Below are 21,579 nucleotides of genomic sequence, written 5' to 3'. Positions count from 1 at the left end.
ATAGGGCGTTCTTGAAAAATTTTCTGATATAGGGCGTTTTCGAACCGGCTGCCGAGATAGGTCGATCTTACATTCAGCCGTCGATATATTGTTCCTTTTATTTTGGACCCGACTCTATTGCCTAAGATTTCTCAATCGTAGTTAAACGGCAACAACGGGCTCGGATAGACAGACATGGCTCAATCGGCATCTCTATTCAACTGTTCGGTATATGTAATATTGTGTAATATTTTTTGGACAGTGAAAAAAGATGCGTGTGAAAAGTGAAGCCTTCTATATTAAGATGTAGATGTCGCTCATCGCGAGAGGATGAGGGAGCTCTTAATGCTTAGCAGGGGAGAAATCTTTTTAGCTACGGGTCTGCTGACCGGTCACGTCACTCTAGGAGAGACTCGGGGTGCCATTCAATGACTTCTGCAGGAGCTGCAGAGATGAGGAGGAACCTGAATCAGTAAAGCACCTACTTTGCGGATGTCCCACGTTGGAAAGGAGCAGACTAAGGTTTATGGGCGCCAGAACCATTGGAGACCTGAGCGATATAGCGGACATAAATATAAGGCTATTGCTCCAATTTTCCAACTCCATACTCTGGTTTGTATAGTAGAATGAGGGGAGGGATTGCCGAGATCCCTTGTGGTACCATAACGAGCCCATTGATGGGCCTAAATGAGTTGGTGTGTCTACCAGCAGCCACTGCAACCTAGCCTAACCTATTTTTGAAGGAAATTGAAGGCTTATGATTTTTAAATAAATTTACTCTTCCAAAAGTTACTCAACGCTAAAGTCGAATTTATAAAAAGTAAAGTTTTTTTTTTTAATTTTCGGCAAAATATTAAAACTTATCACTAAATATAATAAAATTTTTCTTGGAAATTGTATAATTTTGAATTTTCTATCAAAAAATATAATTTAACTTAACCCGCATCCATCGGAAATTTTTTTAATTTGTTTTCAAAATTTGTATTTTGTGAAGATTAACACTGTTAAAAAAAAAAAATTATATCGTATAGAAGAATATGTCTAGCAACGTCAGAAAAAATTTGCCAAAAATCAAAGGTAAGTCTAAAAGCATAGACAGACGGCAGCATTGATCCGGATTAACTCGTTAATTCGAAATTATTTCGGAAATCGACTGTAGTTGATCTGGAGCAGCTAATGCGGCTTTCCCACGGCAGCTTTCTCTTTCGTAGTTCGCACTCCAATTCAGTGTTGCCATCTTTTGATTTTCAAAAAGCACCAAAAACTTGGAAAAAAGTTGTTTACCACACTAAAAGCACCCAATTTTTTTTGAATCAAGGGATGCTTTTTTCATAACATAATACCAAAGTACTGCACATTAAAACTAGCATATCTCGAGAAAAAAAATCGAATCGCAAAAAACGAAAATGATGCCCTAATTAGAAATGAGCAAATAATTTGATGTTTTTATTATATAACCTCAAATATCGCTCAAAACCGTGTTTTTGGCACTTTGGGGTTAGGATATCTCAAAATTCTAGTGCTAGAGCAATTGTGAGGCCAGATTTGGATTCAGCACCAAGAAACGATGTGTTTTACTCAGGTGGTAAAAAAAAAACAAAATCTGTACAAATAATTAGAAAAGAAAAAAAGAAATTCTTAACTTACTTGAGTACTAGCATTTTCAACGCGAATAGAATTTAACAAGGTGGGTTTGCAACTTCAGCTTTTTATCAATCATGGTTGTATTTTAGTCCACTTAAATTTGTAGATTCTTGTAAATTCAGTGCTGCCACAGCTTTAAATATTTCAAATTATTCCAGGTTTTAATTTTAGTTCAGAAAAAAGCACTAAAAAAGGTACTAGGCACTAAATAATTTTTTTGCGTTTTAATTTTCAAAAAGCACTAAATCTAGTGCTTAAAGCACTAAGTTGGCAACTATGCTCCAATTGCCTTTCGAATTATGTAATTCGCCATACAAAATTTTGAGATCGAATGTGCCCGTGGGAATAGGGTAATTCGCGATCGTAATTGGGGAGCGAACAGAGTAATTCAGGATGCCGTGGGAAAATGGTATAATCCTCAAAGTCAATACGGAACAGGGGAATTTTCGATAAAGACAGCGAGTTTGGCGTCCGCGGTAGCCGAATGGTTTGATCCTCAGTCCGAGCGATTGCCGAAAATTTTTCATTTTTATTTTTATTTTTTAGTTTTATTTTATTTGTGTGTATATTTTACTTTACTTTCTTTTGTTTATTTCTATTTCACATTATTTATACATTTAAAAATAAATAAAAGTAATAGTGAAATTAATTAAAAAACAAGTAGTGAAAATTCGACTGACTGTGGGACTCGAACTCACGACCTCGCGGCTCGTTAATCCGCATTACTGCCGTCTGTCAGGGTACAATTTTATCGAATCAACTGCGTCTTTAATTCGGCGCAAATTAACGTTGCCGTCTGTCTATGCTTTTACACTGTCGGCTACAAGCGACAAAAAGTCGCATATAACGCTGAACTTAGTTTTTCTTTCGATCGATAAAAGTATATACATATGTACATAAGTGCTTAAGAGAAGCGGATTCGCGAGGCGCGCTTCAATACCCGCCGAAAGGACTATTATAAACAACTATTATGCGAACAAAGTTTTGCACTTCACAAGTTAACAAATGTGCTCGGGTATAGAAAGTTCAAGCAAACATTGCGAGCAGTAACCACAAAAAAGGTAAGCGACATTTAAATTTTTTCCTATAGCAGCATTTTTGCATCAAAAATCCGATTTAAAAAAAAAAATGTCGCTTACGTTTTTTTTTTGGCGGTAAGAGCTCCATTACCTACCAGCAATAGCCTGTATTGTACCAACAACATCGGTGTGTTCAATCGTCTTCGATGGTTTCCAGTCGGGATACACACGTTTATAGTTATTCGCATTATTGTTAGTGCAGTTATTGTTGTTATTATTGTTGTTGTTATTAGTGTTGATAGTATTTTTGTTGCCAGCTTGTGCTGCATTAGTAGAATTCGTAGTAGTTGGTGTTGTAGGCATAATTTTCTCCTCTGGTAAGGTATCCAATTTTCGTTCGCTATCTAAAATTGAAAGACACACATTGAAGGTAAATGCAATTCCTCTTCGAATATTTGGTTGCCGTAGCTNAGCCGTAGCTTTTTTTTTTTTTTTTTTTTTTGTTAATTACCTGTATCGTTTTCAAGCGATCGCCTATTACTGTTAACCAAACGTCGCTTACGTTTGAATTCTTCGTTTTGCTTCTCATCGTTCTCGTTGGACTGCAGCCAATTTTCGATTTTTTGTCGAAATTCACGGGATATTCTATGTATCGAAATCAGGGTTAGTACTCCCAGAATAGCATCAATAATATCAACACTGTAAGCCGCACGCCTTTAGTACACTCACCTCGGTTTCGTATCCTCGCTGGCTTGCTGCGTGGGAGAGGGTGTTGTGCCACCACCAGCTTGCGGTGAAGATGGCGATTTTTTATCCATAATCAACATTGGCGCAGGCGAACTGGCGCGCTCACGTTCATCGCTGAAGTCAACATTTAATAGTTCGGGACGTTTACGACTAGAACTGCCAGAACGTGCACGACGGGCCCAAGAGCGATCTGTTCGCATAAAAAAAGAAAAATGCATATAGTTAATCGATGTATTTGCAAGAAGCTAATGCAAGGTGCATCAGGAATAAGTATGTTACTAAGAGGGTTAAAATTAAAAGCCTTAACACTTCCTCAACATGGCTCCTAAGAGAATGGATCTGAAATTATTAACTAGTTTGATCTTCTCGTTATCAGTTCATTTATGAACCCAAAAGCATCTCGACCGATAAATGGACAGACTTTGCTTCCGAGAATCATCGTACTTTGTATCAACTCCAGCAAAGCTGACTAACGTCCAAAGTAGAGGAGCGTCAATTTCGGAAGGTGACTACCGCTGCAACAGCTGGCTACTTTCCATCCGGACGCTTGGCGACCAGAAAATGTGGGAAGACAACCTTTAACTTCACCTCTGGTGTGGGCATCCTTTGCTCGACCGTAAGGCCCCTGTCCAACGCGGTCAAGCGCGATGAGAAATTAAAAAGTTTTTTTTACTGATTGCGCTTCGTCGAACTCGAAGCAATGCTCAGGCTATACCGCAATTTTATTCTTCGGTGGATGATGCCAAGCGTGGAGTGAGGAGAATGTTGCACAAACTGTCAAGATGAAGTGCGTGTATTGCTTTCACCAGCGACGAATTTAGGGTGTCACTGGAAAGAAAAAGCATCCAAAATTGTCCTCCGGGAGTAGGCTATCACCAACGTTCTAAACCTCTCGATTACCGCTTCTATCATTTTTGCATTGTAAAAACAAGGCAGACCTTAGGCCTCCATTATTAAGTCAACGAAACTTGTCCAGCAAAGAGGAGAANCGAGAATCATCGTACTTTGTATCAACTCCAGCAAAGCTGACTAACGTCCACAGTGGAGGAGCGTCAATTTCGCAAGGTGGTTACCGCTGCAATAGCTGGCTACTTTCCATCTGGACGCTTGGCGTGCAGAAAAAGTAGGAAAATAACCTGGAACTTTACCTCTGGTGTGGGCATCCTTTGCTCTACCGTGAGGCCCCAGTCCCACGCGACCAAGCGCGATGAGAAATCGGAAAGTTTTTTCACTGATTGCGCCTCGTCGAATTCGAAGCAATGCTCAGGCTATATCGCAATTCTTTTTTCTTCGGTGGATAAGGCCAAGCGTGGAGTGATGAAAATCTTGCAAAAACTGTCAAAATTTAGTGTGTGTATTGCTTTCGCCAGCGACGAAGTTAAGATGTCACTGGAATGAAAAAGCATCCAAAATTGTCCACCGGGAGTAGGCTATCACACCAACGTTCTCCACTTGTCGCTTACCGCTTCCGTCATTTTTGCACTGTAAAAACAAGGCAGATCTTAGTCCTCCATTATTAAGTCAACGAAACTTGTCCAGCAAAGAGGAGACGTGAACACTCTTGAGGCCTTGCTATTATCATGGCTTCCGTAAAGTGCACAGCATCATCAGCGCACTTAATGTCTAAAACATTAAGATAATTCTTTCCTTATCCGTAACAATCCCTGTGAGAAGCATCTTAGCTTTGGACTTGCCGAACGCTTTAGTCACCTTTTGTCAGTTCACGCCACTAGAAGACAACAACGTATCCTCTTCCTTCAGGGCCTGTGAACTATCTGAGTGGCCGGCAATCGTCAGTAACTGCTTGGAATTAAATAGATGATCACACAGGGTGATATCCTCTTTCCGCATTTATTTNCAGCGCACTTAATGTCTAAAACATTAAGATAATTCTTTCCTTATCCGTAAGAATCCCTGTGAGAGAAGCATCTTAGCTTTGGACTTGCCGAACGCTTTAGTCACCTTTTGTCAGTGCCGCTGAGTGGCCGGCAATCGTCAGTAACTGCTTGGAATTAAATAGATGATCACACAGGGTGATATCCTCTTTCCGCCTTTATTAAATTTGAATATATCGAAGCTTTCCCAGCCACCAGGTGGAAGTGCTCTGTCCTTCCTTCTCCCCGATCTGGCTTCACCGAGCTTATTAACCGCAAAGACCCTAAGCCTGTGACCCACGTAAGAATCGGCCAACATCAGCCCGAAACTTCTACCAGTTACCTCTAGTTGAGCTTGACCGACCGGTCTCTTTCTTAGTGCACAAAATCAGAATCGCTAATAAAATATATTTTGCGNAATTTGAATATATCGAAGCTTTCCCAGCCACCAGGTGGAAGTGCTCTGTCCTTCCTTCTCCCCGATCTGGCTTCACCGAGCTTATTAACCGCAAAGACCCTAAGCCTGTGACCCACGTCCCACGTCGGCCAACATCAGCCCGAAACTTCTACCAGTTACCTCTAGTTGAGCTTGACCGACCGGTCTCTTTCTCAGTGCACAAAATCAGAATCGCTAATAAAATATATTTTGTGCTGCAACAAAGTCCTCAAGCCGCTCGCCGGCAGCACAAAAACAAAGAAACGTTATTGCCAACCTCTACCCATCTACATTTGACGGATCCCACACATAACCGGCTTGTCAAGTTACCCCAACCACCAATGACCAACCGCCTCTTCATTTGCCCCCTTAAACACACTCGGCTAACACTACTATCCGACGCCGGTCCAATCCCGTCGAAACAGCACGTTTCTTGGGCCTACCGTTAGTTGAACTTGCCAACCCAAATCTTACTTACCCAAGCTCCCATATGCTTTACGATCCCGGCTAATATGTTCGTGGCCCGAAGTGCGCAGAAACTCCATAAGATCATCTTCTTCGGGCAACACACGACTAGGTCGTCTCTTACGCATACTACCATTCGGTGTAATACTGGGTGATATACCATCAGACGTCTCGAACATACGTTCGATGCTACATTGGTTTTCGGAATCCGATACTGGCGTGCCACATTGGCTAACTGTTAATGTAAGATTTCACACGATTAAGTCTAGGCACTTGACAATCTTTAGAACTCTTATTATTCTTACGTTGTCTAGCGCGTCTAGCCAGCTGTTCTTCACGTTGTTTCCGCCTCAGCGTTGCTTGCTCTTCCAACTGCTGTCGGCGCTCATTCTCTTTCACAGCCTGTTTAAATTTATCACAGAATGATTGGAATACTTTGAAACATTCCTCCAATTTAAAGTGTGCTGCATCTTCGCAAAAGAAATCTGCTAATTTTAAGCGCATCACTTCCACTTCCTTCATGTTTGCTTGCAGCACAGCCACTTCACGTTCGGCACCCTGTAGAATTAGTTAATATGTTTAAGAAAAGCTTTATACAAGTTTGTTTTTTTTATAAATGTTGCAACCTCCAAAAATTCTAGCATTTGTTCCTTAATCTCATCCTCAGTGGTGGGCAGTTCGATCTGTCTTTTGATTTTACGTATACGACTATCGAGGGCATTTATCTCGTTATTTATTTGCTCCGCCGTTGTTCTAAAAATTCAAGGGTTCAATTAGGAATGCATCTGAAGTCGAACTTTCGTTTTTTTTTTTTCAAATATGTATGTAACTTACTTTGAGGCATTCTCCAATGTAGACAACTGTGCTGGGAATGTCAAAAGTTCTGGATTCCGTTTTTCTGCCTGCATAGCCACAAAGTGTATAAGATTGATGCCCGGCTTATTGGCGCGTATATCGGTAAGCTTTTGAAGCGAAGAGAGCTTGACGCCAGCTGCATTGCCAGCATAGCCGCCCGAATTGAGAAAATTGCCAGCTATTACGACCATATACAGTACTTCCTGCAGCATTTCGTTGTCCATTAGATCTGAAAGAGTAATGAAAACAATAATTTTTAGGTCCAGCACAAATCATGGAGATGCTGATAGTGTTTAACCTAGGCATACTTGCGCATGATTGGAGAGTGATCAATACCGAGAAATAAAGCGAACATTCTGCCGAAGTGCGACAATAAGCACAATGGGTCAGAAGACAGAAAAAGTGGCCAAAATTTTTGCTGGGCCATTTTAAAAAATCAGAAAATAATATTTGTATTTCGAAAAATACCAGGTGTCCAAAAATTATAAAAAATCCGAGAAAGCACATATTTTGAATTTTTTGAAGTTTTAACAACTTAACGGCTTTATTCTATTTTCTTCCATTCTACTTGGTATTTACCGTAGAAAGTTTTTGAAAAAAAATTAAAACAGCGTTGCCAGATATATGAAAATTTATAATTATTAAAAAGGTTTACAGCGTACTTCCATTTCTATAGAAAAACAAAAACCGATAAAAAAATGTTTTGGGGTGGGGTTGCCACCTTTCTAAAAACTTACAATTACGTTTGCATTACGAATTCCGTTGAAAATTTTTAAGTGGTGCTTTTTATGTTAAATTGTTTTAAAATCTTCATTAAAGTGTCTAAAATTGATTAATGGATTAATCGAAAGGGCTCGATTAATCGATTTGAAAACGGCATCTCTACTTTACACTACATACTATGTATAGATAAGACCAGAAAGAAAGGTTACTCATACGCTATGTATCGTACATGTTTATAGACGAACACACAGCAGTGGCGATAATGTACCCAACAAGCATTTCAGTAAACGTTTTTAAAAATAACTTAAATTAAGTTTGCTATAATAAGCGTTAAATAAGAATTTTTAATATTGAGCTTATTAAAAGTTTTTTCAAACAAACCTTTAATAAGTTTTGAGAGCGACTGTTTATAAATAACTTAAACTTATAAATGAAATGTAAATGCCAACGACATGAAGTAGTAAATATAAAATTTTTTCAATCGTAAGTGACGTGTTTACGTTTTTTAAAATATATTATTAAAAGAAAAAATTAAATNATACGCTTATAAAAAACTTTTTTTGAACCTTTATTATAAGTTTACACTTTTACGCTTATAAAAAGCTTTCTTTTGAACATTTATTACAAGTTTATATTTCTACGCTTATAACCAATGTTCCTTTTCGATTATATTACGCTTACTTTCAAGCGTTTTATAAACAAAAAATCAACGTTTTGTAAGCTTAATGTTTATAATTGAAAACTTAAAAAAAACTTTCTTTAAGTTTATTTTGCTTGTTGGGTAGTTTTTATTATTCAAATGTGTTAAAAAAAAATTATCAGCATATTTTGTTACTGCACTTATTGATAATTTAAACAAATTCAGGAGCTAGATCTCTAGTTTTAGAATTTATGAATAAACTGGTAAAATTTTTTCATAATTATCATCCGCCATATTTGACTCGCTATTTTGAATAATCCAAATCTGACTTCAGATTCGTAATCGGCTCCCCATAAACCTCTCAATAGAAAGATTAACAAAAAAAAATGGATATATATTTTTTTAAGTTATCCGCCATATTGGATTCGTCATTTTGAATTTTTAAAATCTGACCAGATTCGTAATTCGCTAAAAACTGTATAACTATTCAACAACTAGCAAATATTTAAACTGTAATTTTCAAACAGGTGGCAACTCTCTAATTTCTTGCTTTCTATAGTTGCGTTCCAGATGCTTCACGATTTGCAGGTTTTTACAGGAAGTCGTTCCAGGTGACCACCTCCCATAAGGTTTATTAATGGAGAAAACAGCTGTTCCTGCAAATCGTGAATTTCATGAATATCGTGAAGCATCTGGAACGCAACTTATAATTTAAGCTTGGCCTTTATCAATGCATCTGTGAAAACTGAATGCGAATCCATGCATTAGTTTTCGAGTGATGCACGTACAAACATACAAAGAGACAGAGAGACAGACATTCACAAATTCTAAAAATTGTTGATTTGGCTTCTGTTGCTCTAAAGAAGAACCTCCATATTAATTTTTCTTTAATATCTATATTGTATGTACAGACATCGGCCTGTTACAATTTTGTTATGTGTATAGATTTTATTGAGCCTGAGGCCGTTTCTAATGAAAAAACGTGGTAGAAGTTATAGCTTCTATTTCGGAGATCACCACATCTCCTCATCAGACTTCTTCAACCGCGGTCACCGGGATATGAACCAGCGAGTTCGGATTTAAAAGTTCGTGGTCTACCCACTGAGTTAAGCTCGCCACAAATTTGGCCCATAGTGCGTTTGGTCGATTAGTCATGGATGGATCCATATATTATACATATGTGTTTATACTAATTAGCTTTTACAATAAATGAAATCAAAAAAAGCCTTAAGTAAAGAAATTTTATATAAAAAATGTATGACCTACCTCCACCAGCATAAATCATTGCGTTGATGCATGGATCCAGGTAGCTGATATTCGCAGCAAATTCCTCCTTCAGCAGCATACTTTCGATACGTAGCTTGTAGCTGAAATTCAAGTGGAAGGGTTCATGATTTTATTTATTTTATTTATGTATTTACTTTCGTATTAATTAATATCCATACTCACTTTGGAACTTCCAAAAGCTGCAGTAAAAACTTTTCCGCATTACCCAAACGGTTTTTGTCGCCATTAAAAGTTTTCAACATATCTAATTCATCGACTTCGGGAAGTATTTTCAATAAACCACGCAGCTTCTCAGCGCCGATGTCATCGTGATCGCCATCTCTTATTAATTGTATGATATCCTCATTAGAACTGAAAGCAAGTGAGTGAAAAAGAGAGAATACAGAAAAATCGTAATAACACAGTCACTAGGTTGAAAATATTAACATTATTTTAAGGACTTGAGTTAAAAGAAGCGTCGGAAATATGTTAACTGAATGAAAAGCAAATAAAGGACTCGAAGCGGAAAAAATTTTTCACATAAATTTTGACCGTCCAGTAAATGCATTGCAGTGATATTATAGACACAAGTCTTACCTTCGAAATTGCTTAAGAAAGATGTTTACGTTCAGGCTGCGTTTACCATCCAACAGCGTTATTTCCGTGCTTTCCTTCTTCGATTTCCGATCGAGCGTATCATAGCCAGAGCTACTGCTGCTCTCACGTCCCAATTTTGGCGAACCTTGGGCGCTGGTGGACTGCAGACAGAAGAGTCCCTCCATTTCATTCCAATCGATGTCCGTCATAGGCGTATCTTGGTGATTATTAGCCACAATTGTCCAAATGTTTTGCTTGCCAATGACGCGATTCGGCGGTATTTTACCCCAATTGATGGTTTTCATCTTCGATTTGGGCGCTGGCGTATCTTGTTGTGGTAGCAATACTAAATTATGACCATTCAAGCTCATATCTGGCGTAACGGGACGTGTGGGATGCGCATGGTGGTTGAGCAAATGCGCTGAGCCTGGCGGTTGTGGTGCCGGTGGTGGTGGAGCACCGGGTACTGGTGGTGGTACGGGCGGTGCTACAAGGCAGTTGCCGTTCATGATGGGCGGGGGTGGCGGTGGTGGTGCTCCACCAATGAGTCCATTCATTGGAGGTGGTGGTATTGGTGGCGGCGGCGCGGGGGGCGGAGGTGTAGCCACGTTGTGCACTGCTGGCGTCGATGTTGTTGCTTGTTGCTGTGAGGGTTGTGGTGGTAGCGGCGGTGGTGGCGATGAAATTGGTGACAGCGGGCCATTGTGTAGCTGCGATGAAGCTGAGGTAGAAAGTGAGGCGGTATTTTTGCGACTAGGGCTGGTGGCGTCACCACGACAATGTGGACAAGAGAATTTTTGTACGCTTGGGGAGCGCAATAGCCTCACCGAGTCCTCATGATTCTCCAGCAGTGTAGCGCGATGTACTAGCTTCTCCGTAGTGTCCCAGATTACATCGCTGATGGCCTCTTTGGGATCGATACGTAATAAATGTTGTAATATACTTAAAAATGGCACTTCCTGTGGCGTGTCAGCCACCTAGAAGTAAAGTAGAAGTAGAAAGTTGCATTGTGAGTTAGGTTTTTTTTTATTTTTTAAATAGATAGCAAGTTGTATGCCTATACGTAGCATATGTATGCATATATGTACATACAAGTATTGTGCATCAGATGCTGTATGAAGCGAAACAAAATTTCCAATAAGCAGGAAAACAGAAATTTTAACAAACTGGTTTATTAGAAAATTTTAGTTATTTTTCTTTTAATTGCAATGCCCACTTTAGTTGTGACATGTTTATGGCGACAATTATCACATTGTTTGCTGTTGTGTCGTTGCAATAAAAGCCTTGTAAAATTTTGTCCTAATATGGAAAGTCTACAACAATAAATAAAATCTAAGTCCATAATTCACACATAAATAGGTAGTAACAAATGGCGTTAGAGCAGTACGTGCGCACATGTGCGGAACAAGTGAACAGCTTGTATTGAATGTTCATGCATACATATACATATATCGCACACGTTCTTCAAAAGTGCATTAACTCAAAATTCACGGCTTGACAGAAAACGCAAAAAAAAAAATGGAGAGGCTATCTTTTAACTTGCTGGATTTAAGTCTAAATGGGAAGCTGTCGTAGAATCCCAATAGAAGTGGAGAGAGCGAAGAGGGCTGCAGCGGCTCTGTACTGCTGCAGGGGATAATAAGAGTATAAGAGATGGAACCTCGATCCTAAGGTTATTTCCTGGCTCTATGAAACCATAGTTAAGTCATTATTTTTTATGGAGTACTCGTCTGGTAACACGCACTGAAGAAGACTACGCTAGTCAGAAAGCTGGTGCGTGTGCAACGTCACGCTTAATATAGCGCCTGCCGATATCGCAGGTAAGGCGGCTGAAGCAAGGGCTGCCTACCTAACTGTTTCGCGATCTGTACACTATAATATTGTTGAAGGAACGTCTTCATTCTTGATAACCATCACATCCATGTAAATATTCATGAACGGAGACGGCGGTTTAAAGGAGGGCCTCTGAACTTTTACACGGATAGACCGAAACTTGGCGGAAGGCTCTTTGGATGGGTATTTTCCAGAGAACTCTCGATTAATCTTAAATTTAGGCATTCAGATAACCGCTGTGCGAGGCTGTTAAAAAGGCAGCAGTCGATTCACTCAGGATTTGCTGATAGGCTGATACCTACTCAGTCAGCCAGGTAGCAATCAGAGCCTTGGGCTTGCTTACGGCGTATTCAAAGCTAATAGGGTAATGCCTGACCTCTCTTCCAGTGAGAGAACATTGAAATGATGAAAAAGTTGTCAAATAGGCATTTTTTAATGCCCAACTTTGCCACTATAATTTGTGTCATTTAACGCCCAGTGGAAATCCGGCATTATATTGGTGCCAGGCCAATACCAGGAGTCACACCAAAAAATAGAGAGTGGGAATTCTTTTGAGTACTTGTTGACTTTTCTTGGAAAGATGGCAGTGGTGCCAATACTGCCAACCCTGGGCGAAAACTAGGACTTTGCTACTGCAAGGTCTTTCTAGTTAAGGGGAACCGGAGAGGGTTTTGCGATCTCCTTAAGCTTACAAATCAACGACTCTCAATTCTGGTGGGTGTATTGATTGAATGCTGTATGTGATTAGCATTGCAGTGTGGTTAAACTTCAAACCGGGTGGAATTAACTCAACACTTCCCCTTAGACTTCCCAGCTTTTGCTAGACTGCGGTTTAAGTCACCTGGGATTACAATTTTCTAACCGGCCTGGAGGAGTTATCCTGCCGCCTGCGAAACTTTGTTCTCAAAACGCCGTGTTTTCGCTACAACACAGGAGTCACCCCCTTCGTAGTGGTATCACAACGGCCCAAAGCTTGTGGTCCCTCGTCTTGGGACAACCACTTTAATCAAACCTAGCCTATATTTTAACTTTGCAACGAACATAATTTTGAATTACTTCTCTGTATTATTAAACGTACGATATTACTATTTATGTGAGCTGGACCGATTTGAAAATATTTCAAAAAATCGAATTTTTTTATAAACACAATTAGCTTTAAAAAATATTTTTTCTAAAAAATCACTTCAGATGATAGAAGAGCTAAGCTTAGAGATTTATATTTAAAAAATGTCTAAGTTAAATAAAAATAATGAGATTTTTGGAGGTATTTTCAAATAGGTCCAGTTCACGCAAAGTTTAATTTNGCTAGAAATACCGCAACTTTTTTTTTCGTGAGGCACCCTAATGTACACGCATACATATTGGATGCCATTTCAGTGTTTTATGATATAAGATTAATGCGTACTGAGTTATAAAAAACATTTTTGGATTGAATACGGATTACCCAAAGCCTTGTGGCCAAAGGATCTGCAGCAGAAAATTGCTGGAGAATAACAATGATTCTCTCTCAAATATAAAATTACTCAATAAAGTATGCAAACGTGACGGCTTTAAATATCGTTTGTGTTATATTTAGTTGGAACAAGGCTCAATGTACCTTGGTTGGAACATTTTCCAAATCTCGTATTTATGTTAAAAATAATATTTCTATAAAAAGTTTTGCTTTACAATTTCTTTATTTGCATACCTGTCGCAATATCGCATAGAATACATCAAGATGTGAGTTCAAGTTGATGCCATTTGGGCCCTGTAGACTCTGAGCTTCGTCGCATTCTCGCTGTTCGTCGAATACGTCCAATTGCACAATAATATCTCCCACACTTTGTGCGACTTTTCTGCAAACGAAAAAAACAAAAACAAAATAGTTAAGTATGTATGCTAAATTAATATTAGTACTTATGCTACATATTCAATTATTTAGTCTTTTATAGGGCTTATATAAGGTTGGTAATTAACTTGAATAAAAAGTTAAATTTATTATTTACTGTCAATGTGGACCAATTTAGAGGACGGCTTTATATTTTTTATTGCAATTTTCACTGTAAAATGGATTAATGTGACCTAATAAAATAAAGTATATACATACATATGTGCTATATGAATGATGCAATTAATAACATTCGTGAGACAATTTATGAGCGGTTGGAAAATCCGATTTTGACAGGGTGTTAGGTATTGAAGTTGGCTGCAGAAAACGGCGAAACTGTCATTTTCGGGTTACATACGAACAAACCTATGCTTATTGTTGGTGTTATTTCTGCATTTGACGTAGTGTTGACGCGTTTTTTTAGATATGCCACTTCGGCGCTAACGCTAGGCGTCAGAAACCGCTCCGCCCAACGCTTTTGTTTAGGTATGGCAAAGAGGCGGTGCTATGGGTCGTGGCGTATGAGCAACACTCGATGAGTATACTCGATCCCGATGATCAAAAATTGACTGCAAAAAAAGTGCTGCTTTTTCTTATTTGGCTAAAATTTTTTACACGACGTTATTTCATGTAAATTAAAAATTCATTTAAATTAAATAAAAATTGTTTAACATAACATTATTTAGAGTTTGAAAACAATTTTTTTTTTTTTCAAATTTGAGAAATGTAGACATACCCTTGGGGTCAAGTGATTTAATTAATTGACATTTCGATCAGTTGTGGCTATTTTTCTTTTGTTTATTTAATGTTTATAATTTTTTATAAAAGTCTAGCACATGACATAACCAACATTCAACAAACTTTACCAATAACACCAAAAATTTTAAAACATTTATTTCGAATTTAGGGTATGCAGTTTTATAGCCCATTAAATTTTAGTAGAATAAAGTGCAAATTTTTTAATAATTTTTTGGCTGACTTACTGAAAAAAAAGATAATAAATTACTTTCTCTACAATACAATGTATTGAAGAATTTTAGATATTTTTGATTAGTGCATTTGATTTGAGGCAGTCAGAGTTCTTGGCGTTGAGTTGGATAAAATTTTGTAGTTTTTCATTAATTAAAATAATACCACGGTAAAGCTCGAACGTACTTTTTGAATATGTTATTCAGGAAATTTTTCTGAATCGATCAAACTTTGTTTGCGAGGACCGTCAGATTTTTTGGTGTGCCCCCTATTAAATCGCGTCAGATTGACTACACTAATTGTAATTTTTTGGTTTTGAAAGTCTTTTTTATGGTTGTGTTTGTAATTTTTGCAGCAAGAAATATAATTTACGAACAGATGTATAAATTTTTACGATTCCACTAAAAGTTGTGTATTTATTTATGTATGTATGTATGTATATATGTATGTATGTATGTACATTTACCCACTAAGGAGCAACGGTTTTGATTTGTCCAAGTAACAAATCCCGTTTATTAAACACTTTATTCACACAAAAAAAAGTATTAATGAACAGAAGCAATAATAGCTTGCATGCATTCTTGCATAAATATGTATGTATGTGTATTCCATGTACATACATACATACGTATGTGCTCCACTGTATCACATTTTCACACAAATGGATATGAATTGCATTCATTCGCGCATAGATAATACTCACTTTAGATTGTTCACTAGTTGCAAGCTGCGAAAATTATACTTCGATAAGGAACAACAAAAGGCAAGACGGCCAAGGCGTTGTATATTTGTCGCCTCCACTGCACAGTCTTAAGCTTTCAGCCTCAAAGGAAGCCGCAGATATGATGAGAGGCCTTGACAATCGAAAATGACTACTAATCGAGGAGAAAAACACTGAATAGCCCAAACTGAAAAAGTCTAACCATTTATTTTATGGACGAAGTCGCTTGGTAGCTGAAAAAGCCTCAATTGTAGACCTTCAAAGTATGTGCACACTTTCTAAAACTTATTAATATATATATGTATTATGTAAATTTTTAGCAATTTTTTGTTTTTAATTTATTACAAATTTTCCAATTTCGGAGACAGGACACCCACCGACAATGTATTTACTAAACTCATTTATATTTGCTGCCTCCAGTGCCACGATTTGGAGTCGGGCAGCAGCCGACTTGCAAAGGGCACGAGCTATACAACTAAATTTTTTGTTGCTTTTAAAATTTGTTTATTGCTGGTAAATTTTCTTTTTGGATTGCACGTGGTGCGCGCGCATAGAAACGCGGTTGCTTCTTCGCACGATATAAACTCACCCGTGCAATTACTCCACGCGTTGCTCATGAGAAAGTTCAAACATGCTTAGCACGTGATTTTTGGTGGCCAACAAAAAATATATGTATGTACATAAGTACATTCATACATACAACGCAACTGGGCAGTTATAGACAGTATGCTTATGTATGCACATTAGGGTGGTCCAAAATAAGTAATGTCGCAATTTTAATGCTCTCACCCACTAGGATTGTTCTATATCGAAAAAAATATACCTCCATTTTTTATTTTGAAATAAAAAAATATTTAGAGATCGCTCAAAGCGCTCAAAGCTTTCCATGTATTTTATTTATATGGGTAAAAACAACTTTTCGTAGAAATGGTATGGAATTCTTGAAAATCAATATTTTAAATAAATAATTGGGTATTATTATCGGGAATCTCCTGAAGAGAAACCGAGTTTTCCGATCGAAAAATATTGATTTTCCCATATAAAATACATGGAAAACTTTGAGCGCTTTGAGCGATCTATAAGCCCAAAGAAATCTAATGGTGTGATATCACACGATAACATGCTGAAACCAAATGTTGCCGACATCATGGGCTTTAATCTCAGGCAACAAAAAGTCCGATATCATGGTGCGGTAGCGCTCGTCATTGACGGTGAATTCTGTATGTGGCCAGCATTTGAATGAAATTATTTTTTAAAATAAAAGTCAGAGATTGTTCTTTCGGGTAATAATAAAGATTCAGACATCCGTTCTATTTTGAGTGTTTTATTTCAAATTAAAAAAAAAAACGAAGTTCTAGATGGATCACCCCTTATGTTCAGACAAGTACCGAAAACTGTTGTGAAACGGATACGTTTTTGGCTGGTTTTCTGAAATTTGTCTGATTGAAAGTTTCGTTCAATACGCTTTGCATGTACACTTAACAGATGTTTTTTAGGGTTCGAAAAAAAAACAAAATAAACGGAACTATCTGACGGAATTCGAACTCGACAGCTTCTGAAAGTTAACAAATAGTGGTACGCTCCTCTGCACGCTCAGCCACATGCTTTCAAATGTTCAGCCTCAACAAATAAAATACAATTATTACTTTCAAATAGCATCATCTTGTAATAAGTTTTCTGTTTGTTTCCGGATACGGAAAATGTTACGAGACCGCTGGCTGGGCAAGGAGGCTAATTACTCCAATTTAAAATATACAACTTATCTCCAACAAGAAATAAGACTATTATAGTTTATAAAAAATTACTGTACCTTTGATTGACTTAAAGCTTTTTACCAAACAAAAAAATGAACCAAGTTTAAAAAAATATAATACAAAAGAACTGAAAAGCAAAAAATTTTGATACTTAAATTAGAAAATTTTATTTTTTGCTTTTAGTTCATTTGTATTATTGTTTTTTAACTTAGTTATTTTTTTTGGTAAAAAGCTTTAAGTGTAAAAGCCTGCATAAAAATCTGCTTGCAAATAACTCGTAAAAAAAATAAAATTATCGCAAAATCGGTTAATGAAATATTAAAAATCGAAAAGTCAATTTTGGGTGGCCCACTTGAGAAAACTTGACTCTTATGTAAATATTTATTTTCAATGTAATCGATATGGATTAGGCCGGGTGCATAAGGAGCAAAGGCTATTTTTTTGTTTTTATAAATAACTCGCCTCGAACAAAAGCGAATACTAAACCTGATTTAATTGTAAAACTCAAAATTTGTAGATTTCATAACAATTCAGCATAAATTATTATGTTTTTATTTGTGTGAAAATGCTCATTAATGAAAAATGTACTCCAAACAATATCGTAACTATGTAAACCTAGCAAATATTTAGCTACTCATTTGTGTTAAGCATGAAAAATCAATTAAAATAAAACCCTGAATCAATTCAATACAAAATATTTAGATAATCTGAATAATACAAACTAATTATATGGTTAATATGCCAATAAATTGGTTGGCGGCAAAACTACTTACGCACATTTTTAATCTTACTACTGAAAAAAAAACGAAACAATTTTCATAACAATACAAATGGTAGATTTCGCTGTCAAGTACTAAACGCCTTTAAACTGTTTACTAAATGAACATATGTAGATACATGCATATGTACGTATACATGCGAAAATGCCCCGTAGGAAAAAATTTTTATCAGCTTTAAGATAATCTGGTTTTTATTATTTTATTTTACTTTGATCGTACTTATGCATTTGTGTTTGTACATATGTATATGTAGTTGAATTCACCAAGCAAATGGTAGTGATAATGGTTGTAGTAATAGTTATTGCCATAGTTAAATCAATGAAAAGTTCTATATTCTTGGGTTATCTGAATCTGAAGCCCGTTTTGCTCCATTACGTCAGGATTTTTTTCTATCCACAAAAAACCTTGCGAACAGACCAAACTTACGATCATGGAGTCAGCTTTTCCAAATTCAAAGCGGTATGGCAATTATGACGGTGGAATTTTATAAAAATTATTGCATTCATATGAATTAAAGTAGACTTTCAAAATTCAAAATGGCGGGTCGAATTTTGAAAAAATTATTACATTTGAATGAAACTTGGTATACAGGCTTTTTTATGGTCGCTGATTACGAACATGAAATCAAATTTTTAAAACTCAACTTGTCAGAATCAATATGATGGTACAATTTTTAAAGATCTGTTTAATTTTTCCAAAATTTGGTACCTTTGTATGCATATAAGTTTTTGACTTTGCCCAGTACGAATCTTAAGCCAGATTTCTGAAATCAAAACGCAACAATTACTTAAAATATTTCCACTAAATTTTGAAAAAAAAGAATTCTTGAAATTCAATATTTTTTAAAAAATTTGCTCGTAATATTCCAGCTGACATTTGGACTACCAAGATTAATGTCAATATTTGTCAAAAAATAACAAAAAACAGTCAATACTTATAAAATTTTGCCTGTCACATAAGGTTCGCTGGGTTTATTGAGGTCAGAACAAACCCTGATGTGAAAGAACACAACGGACTTCAGATGCGTGTTCAGCGACTTCGAAAACATATATGAAAACACTGGTCTGGTTAAAAAAACCTTTCATCGATTTTCTTGTGGTCCAGTGTAAAGACAACAAAATTTAGTGTACAGGCTAATGATTTTTTAATCAGTTTATTTCAAGGATTGAAAAATTACAATGGACAAATTAGCTCTATACATTGAAATAAGCAAAATCGTTAAAATTTTAGCTTGGAAACCCTGAATAAGCAGAATAAGCACTTCCAAGCAAAAGCCTAAACGTTTCGGTCCTGGCAATCATAATACTCGTAATAATGGTTATGGATATTTTATTGGGAACTTCAACTGATTTTTTGTCTCCCATCAAATTCTTTGCAAAAACTTAATCTCGAAAACAATGTTTTTCCACACGGGGAGGTTGTGTACTATACGTTTAGAGTAAACACAACGCAGTCACAGAATGTGAAATCGGCGGATGTTTGAACACTTGATTTATGCGAATGCTCAGCCATGTTTCGGAACAATTAATTAAAATTTGACTGCATAATTAATTTCAATAAATTTCTATTTTGCCAGTGTTTACATACATTTAGAGTTTATTTGCGCTGTTGATGCTCACTTAAATTTTTGTCGGGTGACTCTTGACACTTTGTTTCTGAACGATTTTTTCTCTTTTAAGTTTACGAAGAAACTGTTTATAAAATCTGTCTGAGGGTGTGTATTTGACGTTTTGAGGGAGGGTCAGTGAAACGTAGGTGTTAATTGATTTATTTTGCTAATTATTTGTTTTGACGAATCAACTTGTGCTGCTTTGTAGGAAATGTGTTCTGGTATCTAATTACTTATTTAAGTCAAAGGGGGTTTGAACCATTGGAACATAGTATTATAGGGTGCTACTTAGGTGATAACAGATGGAGGATAATTTAGCCAGAGATTGCCTGGTAGAGAATTACACTAAGTTACTGAAAGATTAATTGGCGTAATTTTTGTTTGTAGTTTTGATGACTAATTAAATTAAAATAAATCGAAAAGTAATGTGGCGGGGAATTGTTAGAGGCTGTCGTGCTACACTGGCGCGCATCAATCACCTGAAGAATACTCTCTTTAGCATTCACGGACATATTTAACAAAGTTGAAAATGAATGAAAAAGTTATTGCGAGAACCAAACGAGCCTTAGAAATGCAAACAAGCAAGCAAGGTTTCTCCTTCCAAACACCGATCTAAATAGAAAAACCTGCATTAGCAGAGCAATGCGCATATGACCAACGACCGCACTGGATATAATTTTCTAGCCACTACATCCACTTAGAGCAGCCAGCGCCAATTGTACTTTCCTAAACTTCACAGCCTGAAACTGAGAATTAGCACAGGTATCCTTAGAGAAAATTGCTCACTAAGAGGTCATCTGTATAAGTTAGGACCCTGGTCAAATGATCTTTGTCGCTTTTGAGCGGAGAGTGTAGTCTCAATGTGACCAAACTTTCTAAACTTTCGGGGGATTGTACGACTTGACTAAGCATTGTGAAGTGTATATTTCTATAGAGGGCACAATAAATCCGTTAGGTCGCAGTGCATACCTCTTATTATAAGCTATTTCTCTATCTGGGCAACTTTAGTTTATATGCAATATATATACTTTTTGATTAATTTTAATGGACGCGGTGGCTTTAACACAATGAAAGAATTACATTCGACCAATGCATAGAAATATCCCTGTCCGGATGACAGGTTTTGAGGTCTTCCCATTGTCAAGGCTACCTTCCTATTTGTAAATTTTGCAAAACAACCAACAACAACAACACTGGGCGCCTTCTACATATTTCGTTATTTCTTTGTCTTTCACAGTCGGATCTTAAACTGTGATATATCGATGTTCCTATATTTGTTCCAAAGTTGATTGACCTCAAGTACGCCGTTCTAGTACTTACCTATCAGATTTCAGTTTTTATTGTCCTAACATACCATCCTAATGTCAGTAAATTAAAGCTCTCCAAAAATTATTAAACTCTTACTAAGGATTCTTTCAGTAGAACTATTTTAAAGAAGTGTTTATTGCGGAAGGTAGGTGTTACCGAAAAATGTAAAAAGGCGACGTCTAGGTTCTAGAATTTCTTTTTTTTCGAAATTGCCTTGCAAAAATACTTTCGACTCAAGGGTGTACGGCGAAGTTTTTTTTCGTTTGCTTATGAGGTGGTACTGTCAAATGTATGTTTATACACACCTCCCAAATAAGTTCATTGCATAAACCCACAAAATTTAATTGCCCTTTATTAATTTCCATGCAAATTAAGATAAATGCAAAGATATTTTTGTTTATTTTAAATTTGCGAAATTACTTTTGGGTACTTACTATGTACACACATGCATTTGAGCGAAAAATCGTCTAACAAAAAAAAATTGTTTATGTACA

The 21,579-nt window shown here is 36.8% G+C and overlaps 1 protein-coding gene across 1 annotated transcript in view; it reads right to left on the bottom strand.

Annotated features, from left to right (window-relative positions):
• form3 (FH2 domain-containing protein formin 3) overlaps positions 1-21,579 on the bottom strand; it is a 48,009-nt gene that overhangs the window by 3,937 nt on the left and 22,493 nt on the right. The window contains exons 4-14 of the mRNA XM_017619500.1: positions 13,766-13,913; positions 10,246-11,222; positions 9,832-10,020; positions 9,649-9,749; positions 6,999-7,248; positions 6,791-6,917; positions 6,470-6,722; positions 6,178-6,399; positions 3,372-3,579; positions 3,154-3,287; positions 2,798-3,046 (exon numbers count right to left, since the gene is read on the bottom strand). Coding sequence (XP_017474989.1) covers positions 2,798-3,046; positions 3,154-3,287; positions 3,372-3,579; positions 6,178-6,399; positions 6,470-6,722; positions 6,791-6,917; positions 6,999-7,248; positions 9,649-9,749; positions 9,832-10,020; positions 10,246-11,222; positions 13,766-13,913 — 2,858 coding nt within the window. The remainder of the gene's footprint in view (positions 1-2,797; positions 3,047-3,153; positions 3,288-3,371; positions 3,580-6,177; positions 6,400-6,469; positions 6,723-6,790; positions 6,918-6,998; positions 7,249-9,648; positions 9,750-9,831; positions 10,021-10,245; positions 11,223-13,765; positions 13,914-21,579) is intronic.

Source organism: Rhagoletis zephyria, unplaced genomic scaffold (genome assembly GCF_001687245.7).
Source record: "Rhagoletis zephyria isolate East Lansing unplaced genomic scaffold, Rhagoletis_zephyria_1.1 Rzeph_scaffold_01885, whole genome shotgun sequence".
NCBI classification, from domain to species: domain Eukaryota; kingdom Metazoa; phylum Arthropoda; class Insecta; order Diptera; family Tephritidae; genus Rhagoletis; species Rhagoletis zephyria.
Note: the sequence above shows the minus strand (reverse complement) of the source record. Positions and strands in the feature narration are given on the sequence as shown.